General features: G+C 31.6%; 2 protein-coding genes across 2 annotated transcripts in view; one reads left to right on the forward strand and one right to left on the reverse strand.

The window, feature by feature from the left end:
- Positions 1-1,782, forward strand: part of LOC111373362 (aldehyde dehydrogenase family 2 member B7, mitochondrial-like) — a 4,901-nt gene extending 3,119 nt beyond the window's left edge. The window contains exons 2-6 of the mRNA XM_022995883.1: positions 14-244; positions 327-464; positions 666-803; positions 1,151-1,212; positions 1,294-1,782. Coding sequence (XP_022851651.1) covers positions 14-244; positions 327-464; positions 666-803; positions 1,151-1,212; positions 1,294-1,567 — 843 coding nt within the window. The 3' untranslated portion in view covers positions 1,568-1,782. The remainder of the gene's footprint in view (positions 1-13; positions 245-326; positions 465-665; positions 804-1,150; positions 1,213-1,293) is intronic.
- Positions 1,783-5,309: 3,527 nt separating this feature from the next.
- On the reverse strand, positions 5,310-7,041 carry LOC111373348 (probable xyloglucan endotransglucosylase/hydrolase protein 33). The gene is made up of 4 exons (XM_022995863.1): positions 6,757-7,041; positions 6,566-6,666; positions 6,051-6,259; positions 5,310-5,940 (listed from the first exon to the last, which is right to left on the reverse strand). Exons 1-4 carry the CDS (start codon positions 6,983-6,985, stop codon positions 5,535-5,537), a joined length of 945 nt encoding a protein of 314 aa, XP_022851631.1. The 5' UTR covers positions 6,986-7,041; the 3' UTR covers positions 5,310-5,534.
- Between the last annotated feature and the right edge of the window lie 6,609 nt (positions 7,042-13,650).

Consider the following 13,650-nt stretch of genomic DNA (forward strand, 5'->3'; position numbering starts at 1 on the left):
AAGGTTCGAGTAGACTTCATGTATTTATTATACTCTTGCATACCTTGATGTATTTGCTCTACTTTTTCAGCTTGCTTTCACTGGATCGACGGAAACTGGCAAAGTTATTCTTGAATTGGCTGCCAAAAGCAATCTTAAACCCGTTACTTTGGAACTTGGCGGGAAATCTCCTTTTATTGTTTGTGAGGATGCCGATGTGGACAAGGCCGTTGAGCTAGCTCACTTTGCTCTATTCTTCAACCAGGTGCCTACAGTTCCCATGTGATATTCGTAAATGAGATTGAATAATGGAAAACAATTTAAACTGTGATATGGAATGAATGCAGGGACAATGCTGCTGTGCTGGATCTAGGACATATGTTCACGAGAAAGTTTATGATGAGTTTGTGGAGAAAGCAAAGGCCCGTGCTATGAAACGCACTGTTGGTGACCCATTCAAGTCTGGAACAGAACAAGGCCCTCAGGTAAACTGTAAACACATGCTTTGCATAGAGCTCCTTGTAGTTGATAATATTTCTGTGTGTATGACCTTCGTACCTGCCATGTTGTCATCAATAAAGTTCCATGCTGATTATTGTTATGTAATCTCCTATGAAAGCGTACATGAATTTGATTCTTGCTTTCTTGTCCAATGAGCCTTAATGCTTCATCTTCATGAACACTAGATTGATGCAGAGCAATTTGAAAAGATTCTGAGGTATATTATATCTGGTACAGAAAGTGGAGCGAATCTTGAGACTGGAGGTGATAAATTGGGTACAAAAGGCTACTACATTCAGCCAACAGTTTTCTCTAATGTCAAGGTATGTCATTTTGAACCAGTAAGAGTCTTTTTGTTAGGCTTCTTCCATGAAGCTCAATATCTAGAGCAGGCTTGGACTTTGGTTAAGCTTAAAAAGTTACTTATAATCAATATTTACTTTTCCAAACATGTTTGAACAAATTACCTTTTCCTTACTTTTAAGCAAACGAAGTTACTAATTTTGAAAGTAACTATTATGTTGTCGTCAAAATAAGTAATTTACATACTTTCAAATTTAAAAAAAAAAAAAAAATTTAATTATTTATTTTAGAACTTATTTATAAGCGAACTTTTTAAGCTTAGTTAGACATGTTTGCTAATCAATACTAACATACTGCAATTTATCAGGATGACATGCTAATAGCAAAAGAAGAAATCTTTGGTCCAGTGCAGTCTATCTTGAAATTTAAGTACGTTTCGAATAATTTTTTTATGCTGTGATCTTCAAATTGTAAAGGCTCTTTTGAGTAATTTTCCCAATTTAATGGCAGGGATCTTGATGAAGTGATACGACGGGCAAACAATACTCGGTATGGATTAGCTGCTGGCGTTTTCACTCAGAACCTCGACACTGCTAACACCTTGATGCGAGCATTGAGAGCTGGGACTGTTTGGATCAATTGTTTTGATGTTTTCGATGCAACAATTCCTTTCGGTGGTTACAAGATGAGTGGACATGGAAGAGAAAAGGGAGAATACAGTCTCAAGAATTACTTGCAAGTGAAGGCTGTCGTTACTCATCTGAAGAATCCGGCATGGTTGTGAGGTTCTTGCAACTCTCTCTTTAATTGTTTTCATTGAGAAAACTGTCAATAATTCAGGTTGTTCCTGTGTATCTCCTTGATGTTGATGACAATATCTTTCTGTTTTCTATACAAGTGCAATGCTAGGCACATTTCTATCCTGTAAGCAGTCGAAAATGTTGAAGGATTATGCTGCAATCTATAATTGATGAAAAAAATATTTTTTTTCGCATTCAAGCTCGTATATTTTTTCTGGGAAATTTTCTTGATTTATTGCAATTTTATTTATTTTGCTCCTTTAGTTAATATATGATGTTGTTGTCGCTTTATTACGCGCACTCTCCTATTTTCATTTATTTTGGAAATTATCCAATGATTCCATATTTCCATTGGACAACCCAACTCCATAATAAGTCTAGCCAACTCCAGGGGAAATTTCTTATTATTATGAATAGTGATTGATGGGAAAAGGGTTGCTTCAAAATTTAAGTGTTGTTATAAAACTAAAGAGATGAGAGAAAATAAGAGAAGAAATAGAGAGTCAAAATTCAATTATCTATTATTATGAATCAATGCCCTATATTTATAGGGTTTAAAATAAGAGTTACAAATTGGAATAAAATAGATCTTCTAAACTAGATAAAATTTATTCATATATCACGATAATACTAAAAAATCATCAATAATTATCTTATTATTTTACAACACTCCCCTTTGGTGATTATTTGCACAATAGCTACCTCGTTAAAAACATTGTTTAATAAAAACTCGGTAGGAAAAAAATCAAACAAAGGAAAAAAAGTAAAGTTGATTGTCAATATTTTGGAGTATAAAGAAAATGCAGACTCATTAAAACATTGCTAGGAAAACTTAGTTGGACAAAATCTAGACTAAGGAAAAAGAGTACAGATACTTCCACTGATGAAAATCACTGAAAATCTTTGAGTCGATGCATTCCAATCCTTGAACAAATTTCTTGAATGTAGATGTTGGCAATGTTTTTGTGAATAAATCGGCCACATTGTCACTTAAGTGAATTTGTTAAATATCGATGTTGCCATTTTTTCAAAACTCATGTGTATGAAAGAATTTTGGAGAAATATGCTTCGCTCTGTCACCTTTGATATAGCATCCTTTAAGTTGTGAAATACAAGCTGCGTTGTTTTCATACAAAATTGTTGGATTATCTTTTATTGAAGTTAACCCATATGATGCTTGAATATGATGAGTCATGTTTCTCAACCATACACATTCTTGGACTGTTTTATGGATTGCAATACTTTCAAAATGATTTGAGGATGAAACTGTTAAGGATTGTTTCACAAATCACCATGGTATAGCCATTCCTTCACGTGTAAACATATAACCTGTTTGTGATTTAGCTTTATGTGGGTCAGATAGATAATCTGCATCTGCATATTCCACTAAAGCAAATCTCGACTTTTTAAAATAAAATAATCTCAAATCAATAATACGCTTTAGGTAATAAAAAATATGTTTAACACCATTCCAATATCTTTGAGTTGGAGTATAACTATATTTTGTAAGGAGGTTTATAGAAAAAGTTATGTCAAATCGAGTGCAATTTACAAGATAAATTAATGCTCCAATTGCACTAATATATGGTATTTCAGGACCAATAACCTTTTCTCCATCTTCAAATGGACGAAATAGATTATTTTTCACATCAAGTGATCAAACAACCATATGTGATGCCAATGAATGTGCACTATCTATATAAAAACGTTTTAAAACTTTTTCTATATACGTAGATTGGTGAACAAATAATCCATTTGCGAAATGTTCAATCTACAATGTGAGACAAAATTTAGTTTTTTCCAAATCCTTCATCTCAAATTCATTTTTCAAATAATCTGCAGTTTTCTTGAGTTCTTCAAGAGTTCCAATTAAATTTAAATTATCAACATAAATTACCACAATTGCAAATTCAATATCTGTTTTCTTTATAAAAACACATGGATAGATATCATCATTATTATAACCCTCATTCAACAAATATTCAATAATGCAATTATACTACATACGTCCGGATTATTTTAATTCATATAATGATTTTTGCAATTTAATGAGAACATGATTCTCGGGTATGTATCATTTGTTCCTGGAACTTCAAGTCTTTCGGGAACTCTCATATATATATATCATTATCAAGTGAACCGTACAAATAGACAATTAATATATCTATAAGGTGCATATCAAGATTTTGTGACATAGTCAAACTAATTAAGAATCTGAAAGTGATGATGTCCATTACGGGAGAATATGTTTCATCATTATCAATTCCTGGTTGTTGTGAGAAACTTTGAGCTACAATTCGGGTTTTTATCTTGTAATTTCATTATTTTCATTTCTCTTTTTTATAAAAATTCATTTGTATCCAATAGGGATTACATTTTCAGTAGACTTTTATTGTAATGGAATCTTAACACCATTAGCTTAAAAATGGCGAACAAAAAACTATGTTTAAGTTTACTGTTATTTCAGTTTGATTTAGTTGGTACTTAAATTTATAGTAAATATATTTAGTTTGTTTTAGATTTATTGCTAGTAACTAGTAAGATATAAATATATATTAAATTAATGGCGTAAAAGTAGACAGGCAAAAAAATATACAGCGAAATCGACGGTTTAAAATCGGGCCAAACTGTTAGGTTTAGGTTTGAGTTTTTTTCAGACCGTTTAAAATAGTTTGGTTTAGGTTAGTGTTTTTCCAAATCGGTTTCAATAGTTTGGTTTGAAAATTTGTCAAAAATCGGTAAAATCAAACCGCTTACACCCCTAGTTTGAACTACTTCTCTACAAAGTAAAGCTTCAACCTGCTAAAATCGAAGCAGATTCTTCTCGTGTATTAATGAATATATCTATTTGCGGCTGCCATTTTACGCTTCTCTTTTTTTGCCTTTGACATTATGATGTATGGTATTGTCATCATTTTCTCCTAAAGTATAACTCATGGCGCAAATGTAATTTACCTGATATCATCCAGAATCAAGCTGGAATCAATTCTAAGCCTAGTTCGTCGAGCATATCTCATTTCAAGCATGCTCGTGCACTTCACTATCACTCCATTATACTACATTCACTTGTTCCTGCAGTTGCTGAAGTTTTATTATTGTTGTGGTCAAAATCTGTCAACATGATCTCGACTTCGCCAGCAAAATGGTGGGACAATTCCCTCGACAACCTTTTAGTACCTAAGTCGCCAATTGATTCTAAATGCTGGAGATTATTGATTAGACTAAAATTTCATTTGATTGCAATATTTTCCATGAAAATATCAATTTTTCACCAAAATTTCCATTGTTGTTTGGTTGATTTTTTTCATGGAAAATATTTTCCTACTTTTGTTCACATGATCATATTTTTCTTGAAACAAGGAAAATGTTTTCTTTAGGGAGTGTATGTTTTTATTTTCTATGTAATTTACTCTCTCTCTCTCTCTCTCTCTCTCTCATCTACCTACCAATAAAAAAGAAAAAAATTTTTCACGTAAAAAAAAAAATAAAAAAAATTACACTAATCCAAACATTAAGGTCATGTTTGAGCCCCATTTTTTCAATTCTCATTTTCAACCACACATTCTTCCATAAAATAATAATACATGTATTTCAAAAACCTTTTCACACATTTTAACTATACATTCTCAAAAAAATCACTACCTGTTTGACATACATTCTCAAAAAATCACTATAATACTCATTTTTTTCCATTAATGAACGTCAAACAGGGGCTAAATGTTATGGCCAACAAATATATTATTCAAGGTAAAAAAGTCATCATCCATACTGAAAACATGAAATATACAAATGTAATCATCACCTTTATAATGAGTATAAGCTCCAAGAATTCTTTACATCCTCTTTCATTTTAAAAAATCTTGATCTACACTATTTAGTTTTCCACATTATTGATCATTCATTCTCTTTAAAAAGGTTACAAAAATTATATAGAAAAATATATAAATCCCTTTATTTGGCATTGCATTCTGGTGGTAGAACTTTATATCTGGCTGTATCTTTGCAGTATGAATAAAACATGTGCTTCCCTCTAGTCCACTGCAGTCCTGTTATTTGTTGGCTTGATAATTTTGCAAATTCTTCTCCATCAACAGGATCCAAACTCGAAAGGCTGCTTCGAGTGCACGAAGAGGCTACGTTGCTTTTTTGATTCAAAATGCAGCCCTCGACTTCTGTACTTTGTAGAGATGCGACAAAAGGCGCGTATTTATAATCTACGGGGTATTTTCCTCCTTTAGTAGCCCATTCTGATCCATCCCAAATTGTTGTGTATGCTGACATTGGTTTCGATGGATAAACAGAAGATATGACGGTGTTGTGAATTACTTCTCTTACTGGTACATTGTCTACTAGAAACCTGTATTTTCAGTCCCATGGAAAATGTTAGAAGATTAATAACCAATAATTCTGTAGTATCGAGTCTGTTGAGTACTGTGTACCAAAAATGTCATGGATGGATCGACTTACACTATGTGATGATTGTTCCAGAGGATACTGTATTCGTGAAAACTTGTCGTTGGGTCGAACCAGAGGTAGAATTTCTCTTCCCTTCCAGTTTTCACACTTCCATTGCCATATATATTTGTCTGCAGAACCCAATCTTTTCTCCTCTCGTGGCCAAGCAATTCAATATCAATTTCATCATGGTTATGGGGCAAAACATCTGCATTAGACAACTGCATATGGCAATAGAAACAAAAATTTACCATTAGAAACATGATCATCAGTCTGATCCAAGAACTCCGTGCAGAAGAGCAAACTAACTAGTATTTTTGATAAACTTGGGTTCAAATCTGTGTATCTTTTTTTACGACTCTGTTGAATTCATTACTGTCTCTCCACGAATCGCAATTGGTCATGTCAGAATGCATCGATTCTTATAAAAATTATGAAGTTATAATCTTGTCATTATACAGTTCTACTCAGTGCTGTGTGCCAAGAACGCCCGTAGAAACCGGCGCACATGAATTGGAAAAACTTACATAGAAGGCTACCACAACTCCTGATGTGAAACCAGCAGGCATTTTCATTGCAGCACTGAAGAATCCATAGTGGTATTTGTTCTTTGACATCAATCCAGATCCTAGAAAAAAACCCAGAAAGAGAAAATGAACTATGTCCTAAAAAACCAAAGTATACAATATAAATCATTTGTTTTTCTTATTTAAATTACCTGATTTTTTGTCCAAACTTAAATTAGCATTGGTCCCATTATTGGTCATATGAACATTAGATCCTCCAAAAGCAACATTATATCTTTCGTTAACCGGTACACGATTGAAACGATCGGTTAATCGCTCTACATTTGGAGGTGTATAGACTGCACCAAGCGCAGAAACCTCGATCATCATACAAAAAATCGAGAAACTTAAAATGAGTAACTTGTCTTGAAAAAATGCCATGTTTCAATAGATGAATGAGTGAAAATGTTGTGCAATATTGGGGTATTTATTTGTAGGGAAGAACAACACCTTGTGCTTAGTTGTTGCAAGCTGGCTGTATCTTTTGAGGAAATTAAATCAATAAGTGACGTTGGATCATATAGACGGTGGTTAGGATTTCATGTGCATTGATAAAGACGTGTTTGCCCATGGCAAATCCCAGTGGCCCAGTTTAGAGTGGACAGGTCACAAAGTAGATAGAACTTGTTGTTCTAAGATCCTTCTAGCGTATAGCCCTCCTAAACACGGTTTCGGACCTCATTTCATGTTTGATGTGTAGAAGTCGGTATAGGATTTTGCTACTTTGTCAGAAGAAATTTAACAGATGCAGTAACATAATTCGAGGTGACAACAGATGATTTGATGAACAACCTGACTGTATTTTAAATAATCCAATTATAAAATTTGATACTCTAGGTTTGTGGCATCAATATAATCAAATAGACTTGAAGACTATGGCAGTGAGATAGATTTTAACAGTTCTTTCGTATGAATATTCTTCAAAAAGTATAAAAGAAGTGTGGGGGCTATATAAGGAGTGTCAAATTGATTGGACTGTCCAAGCATGATGGGGTAGTTTGGTGGTTTAGTAGGGGTCCTCATTGGTGGCTCACTCTAACCTACACTTGAAAAGAAAAAGAAAAAGACAAAAACAATACATATTTATTGTCAAAATATTACGCGAGTTCAATATGGTCTATTTTACACCTTTGACCTATTGTACATACCAAACATGTTGGATACTAAATTTGTTCACCCATTTCTTTCAATCATGTCCTGAACAAAATTTCGTCCACTTCTTTGAAAATTAGAAACATTAATTTTATATACTGATTACAAAGAAAAAAATTGCAGAAAAAATAGAAACACAAGAATATTCAAGTTCATAAAGGTTTGTCTCAATGTGAAATTACGTCCTCTTTCACTGTTACAGTAATTTATTATGATCAAAAGAAGTTTATAAATGAAATATCACAAACTTTGTTTTCTGTAACCTCTCTTCTGATGATAATAATCTTACATTCTAATGATAACTTCCTATCTATAAGAAAAATTAGGATAAAATTGTTGCAATAACGACTTAAGGCATTCCTAACACCAAATACCACGAAAAAGTAATCTAGAGATTGACCATCGACATGACCAAAAAAATAGATGAAAAAATTGAATTTGACTCACATGTTATGCCTAATTATATTTCTAAAACTATTTTATAACTATGAACCAATGAAAAAATTGAATTCGACTCACATGTTATGCCCAATTATATTTCTAAAAATATTTTATAACGATGAACCAATAACAACAATAGAGTACCAACGAGAACTTTAATTGATTTTGACATATTTGGCCAGCAAACTTAGATCCGTCCATCATTAAATACTATTGTTAGTTGAATAAAGCTGTTCAAAGAGGGCCATGTCAGCCCTGCCCGTCTAGCATGATTGTTGTCAGTTTTAATTGGTGTCAAAGTCAATGAAAGTTGGCTGAAAAAGGCCAAAATGGACTGCAGGGGTTTTTTCGACCCATTTAGCTCCTATTAATTTTCATTCCATTTTTTTTTTCATATTTTCAATCACACAATTTTTTATAAAATATTTTTAAAGCTTTGTGACCAACAATTAATTTAAAAAGGCGTCGAAAACTATGGAAACTATATATATATTTTGAATTAGAATATTATACCAATATTTCATCCTACAGCCAAAAAAGAAAACATACAATTATATTTAGATAACTCAATCGACGATCCATATAATCATGTGCGTTTAATGAAAGATAGGAAACTAACCAGACTAACAATATGATGCAACTAACTGAAACAAGAAATATAAAGATAATAAAACAAATCAAAAACTTTATTTCAATTTAATCCCATAAAAAACTAATTAGTGGGTTTTATTCTGTTAACGAATTCAGATAACGAGAGACTAATTAATCAGTCATAACAACGAACAAAATGAAAGGCTAATGATTAAAAAATTACGTACTTTTGCGAGAGAAAATTGTTCTTGGAAAGGCAAGCCTTTGTTTAAAGGAGGCAGCCACGCTGCCTTTCCGTTTTTTTTTTTTTTTTTCCTCGAGTCGGCCCTCAAGCCACACGGGCCGGCTCCGGCTTGGCCTGTACCCAAGATGGGGCTCGGTGAAATTGAGCCTTGAGTCGAGCCGGCTCGAGCTTTTTGCGGGCAGGGCCACGAGCGATCCGAGCCAACGAGCATTTTTGCCATCCCTAGGTCAACTTGAGCTTTCGACTCGGACTTTTCCGAGCCGAGATGGGCTGAGCTCGGTTTTGGTTTTTGTTTTATTATTATTATTAATAAATCAAATTTTTTTTATTTTTTTAACTACTCATTTTTCAAAAAAATATTATTCCACACGTTAATTTTTTCACAAAATAGAGCCAAACGGGCCAATTTGCACCTGAAATTGTCTGTTAACAGCTGTTAATTATTAGGACTATAAATAGTGGTTGTAGGGCAAGTAGACCAATTTGGTACTAGAGATTGCAGTCCGGTGTTTGATAATAATTTTTTTGTAATAATATATTTTAGAATAGTAAATTGATGTGAAATGTATGATTGAAAAATAAGAAAAAAATTTTGATTTACGTGTAATATTATTTTAATAAATAATGTGTGATTGAAAAGAAAAGAGAGAAAAATACATTTTGAAAAAAATGTATACCAAACGGGGCCTAAATTAGTTATGTAGTTATATATTTTCGACGCATTTACAAGTGAAAATTCTTATTTTCTAGTTTTTATTTTTATTTTTCAAGGTTACGGTGTTAATTTGGTGTACAATGTTTTATATATAAATCGAAATGCTAAATTATATTTCTTATACAAGTCATTAATACATAGTCATACAAAATTCTCCACTACTGAAATTGTCGAGACCGTGCAATTGTGTCTCCACTGGTGTTAATATCCTTGTCTTTATCAAATTGCTTTGTCCTCGTAATGGAGAAAAGTAGGACACAGCAAGATTATATTTTTATTTTTGAAAAAATTTCATGAGATTAATTTTATTTTTCTAGCATGGAATGAAGAATTATCTTAGCTTTCAAAGATAAACAGCCTGGGTTTTTTTTAAGGTATTTTTTATTTTTTTTGGGTAAAAAATCAGTTTTTTATGTGTAAAAAAATTTTTTTCCCACGTAATAGCCCAGTTTGAAATTTTGTAGCCCAGTCGTGGATCCAATTCTGGATCCGTCCCTGGTTACATTTAATCTTTGGCAAACATTAAGGTACTAGCTCAAGTGTACTCTACATTAATTCAAGAAAATTGTGAATGTAACAACAATCTAGCCAAGTTTTGATCAGCAATCTGACTTTACGTCCATAACAATGGATTTGAATTACTGTTTATACTTTTTAAAATTAAAACAAGTTAACGACCTAAACTCAGAATCACAACCTATCAACTCTTTGATTTTATGCTAAAACATATGTATTTTTATTTTTATTTTTTAAATTTATGGTATTTAATTGTTTTTCATAATTTAATATTTTCGTATTAATTGTTGCATATTTTGACTAGATTGTTGAAATAAGATATCAAAGGTCAATCATGTCATTGGTTCTGTTATACTTTGACATTAAGGGTTCATTTGATTATAAAGATAGAATTGAATTACATAGAAAAACGAATTTCAAGGAATTGAATTGTCTAAAATTGTCTTCCTGAGAAATGTATATTATTATGTTTGATCAATATAATTTTTCATTTGAAAAATATTGAATTGAAAGTTCTTTTTGATATTCGTTTGGCTCTATTTTATATGAAAATTGTCAATTAAATGGATATAATTTAATGGTATTGGGGATCGAATTTATTTCCATTGCCAAAAAAAAATCAAAAAGCCAAGAAAATCATCTATCTTTTGGTGTTCGTTTGATTTTGTTTTACATGAAAATTATCAATTAAATGAAACTATATTTTTTTTAAATTAGGGATAAATTTTATTTTCAATATATATACGCGTGCTCACGCACGCGTGATGGAGGGACTTGGTTTTTTCTAAAAATCAAGAAAACTCCAAAGTTCAAGAAAATCAAGAATTTTAATTTCATGGAAAAAAAAATATCAAACACCTAAAATTGGAAAATTCAATTCCAATACCATTTTCCAATTCCAATTCCAATTCCAATTCCAATAACACCCTATCAAACACACCCTAATTTTTTAAATTTAGATTCTAAACTCTCGGAATCAGTAAGGTGCGTTCCTTAGTTTTCATGGATTCGACGGAGATCCTCCTAATATTAAAATATTATTCATATTTTCTATATTAATCTTAATCATTCTTTATTTATAATACGTTAAGATTTGAGCTCAACCATTACACATTTGTGCATTACAAATTTTATATAAGGTTTTGTAGTGTTATGCCCTAGGTCCGATCGAATTTGAATATAAACACTTTTAATATATAGTTGATGCGATAAGTGGAAAATTTATTAATTAATTAATTAATATTCAATTGAATTAAATAATGGAGTCCGTAGTTTCAAATATCAGTAATTTGTTAATCACAAGGAGTTGTGATTGTAAGATACAAATTATAAATGATTGAATCTTAAATCATCCGTGGTCCTAATTAATGACGAGATACGGATATCATTATTACGAATAGACCATCACGTTTGACATTTCTTACTTGTAAGTAAGTAGCTGATCTCACAACTTAAAGTATAGTGATACTAAAATGAACACGTGAATTTTTTTATATTTTTTATAGAACAAACATTGGAGACCCGTCGAGAGATTCCACATGGATAACTATCTGAGTGTCAGTGGTTAATATTTAACGTTTAGTAATGGAATTGATACTTTGACTTGAGGCCATCATGGTGCTTTATATGAGGACACTCATACTATGGTGATGTTGGATGTTGCTCTGCCAATGGCCGCTAATATGACATCGTTCAAGTATGTCAAGAATCGTATAAAGGTTGTAACTGACCAATAGAGGATTTGTCACTTTTAGATAGTAAGAGATTATAATATATATTTCATTCAGTTAAGTTGATATCGAAATCATTGGCCAATGTATACTCAGAGGTCGAAAAGAAGTTTTTAACTTATATTGACTTAATAGTGCAATGAAAGATAAGATCGATAATTGGAATTGATATACCTCGTAATTGATCGGATCATATTGATGAAAGGATTATATTTTCATGGAAACGAACGATTTTGGTTTTGTCATATCACGTGAAATTTCTCGTCACATATATTGCCCTAGCATATTATTAAATGTGACTCTGAAACGACGAACGTGAATTGATAATAAATTAAAAGGGTGTTTTAATTTGTCGATTTTGATTAGATCAAAATAATAATTCACATCATTAGGCATCATGATTGGAAACCTGATGGATTGCACATGAAAGGAGAACTGAAAAATAGTGATTTGTAAATTAATTAATTTAACTAGCGTTGGACAAATTAATTAATTGAGTTGCTTATTTATATGCTCAAATTAATTAATTGAAGTAATTAATATACGGATCTAATTTAGTTAAATGAATTAATTAAATATTGGACCAGGTCAGGCCAAGCCTATTTGGGCTTGTATAAATAATTCACTTGGGTTTTCAGTTTGTAGAGAATTCTTCATTATTATTCTTGCTAGCACAAAAGGGGAAAATCCTAGTTCCTACAATCTTGTTCTCTTTGTAAAATTTTATTAGAGGTTGGACAATTGGACAGTTGTGGATAACAAATCAAGGTTGTTGGAACGAAAGAATATCAAAAAAGTTTGCAGAATCAAAGGAAGAATTGCAAAGGAGTGTGTAGAATCAATGAAAGGTACAATTTTTATCATAGTTTCTATCTAACTACAAAGCAGATCCTTGATAGGAATTGAAATCTGTTTTAATTTTTCGCTGCTCATGATAAGTAGATTCTCAACAGTGGTATTAGAGCCAGATTTGTGTTTGTTAAAGATTGTTTTAAATTTTTTAGAACAATCAAAAAGTTGATTTTGTTCTCTTCTTTTTTTAGCAATTTAGAAGAAATTTGATTTTTATTTGATTTATTTATTATTATTTTTTTGAAATTTGGTTTTGAAATTATAAATTTTATTTTAAAAAAGATGAGAGGGTTGGACGGGCTGGTCGGAGGCAAAGTTGCCTTGTCGACATTGTCGCTCATAGACCTAAAAAGAAGGAAAGGAGTGAGAATTCTAGGGTTTCGATTGGGTGAAGTTTTTTTAGGGTTTACAATCGATTTTGGGTGATTGGAGGTGGGGGCTTCACGTGCAATTTATGAAATTGTGAGCCCATGCTTGCAATTAAAGCTCAAGGGCCATTTTACAATTATTTTAATAAAGGACCTGCTTGCAATTTCGAAAATTGAAAGGTCCTGTTATAATTTTAAATTGGGGGTCAAAATGCAATTTCAAAAGGATCTTGAATTTCATTTTGAATTTGATTTTCAAAAGAGGATTTTTTTGACCCAAAACTTTAATTCTGACCCATTTAAAATTAATTAAAATTGACGACTATTATATTTGCATTAAAATTGAATTTTAACTTAAATATTAAATTTTGAACATAAATTGAATTTTATTTTATTTAGGAGTGTTATCCTATATTAAAATGTTAATTCAATTTAAA

Source organism: Olea europaea, unplaced genomic scaffold, assembly GCF_002742605.1.
Source record: "Olea europaea var. sylvestris unplaced genomic scaffold, O_europaea_v1 scaffold1119, whole genome shotgun sequence".
Lineage (NCBI taxonomy): Eukaryota > Viridiplantae > Streptophyta > Magnoliopsida > Lamiales > Oleaceae > Olea > Olea europaea.

Excerpts from the sequence above, each read along its gene's own strand:
- LOC111373348 (XM_022995863.1), bottom strand. The coding sequence starts at position 6,985 with ATGGCATTTTTTCAAGACAAGTTACTCATTTTAAGTTTCTCGATTTTT. Across the intron at positions 6,667-6,756 it reads AAGTTTGGACAAAAAATCAG|GATCTGGATTGATGTCAAAG; the intron begins GTAATTTAAATA and ends GTTTTTTTCTAG. Across the intron at positions 6,260-6,565 it reads GAGTTGTGGTAGCCTTCTAT|TTGTCTAATGCAGATGTTTT; the intron begins GTAAGTTTTTCC and ends TGCCATATGCAG.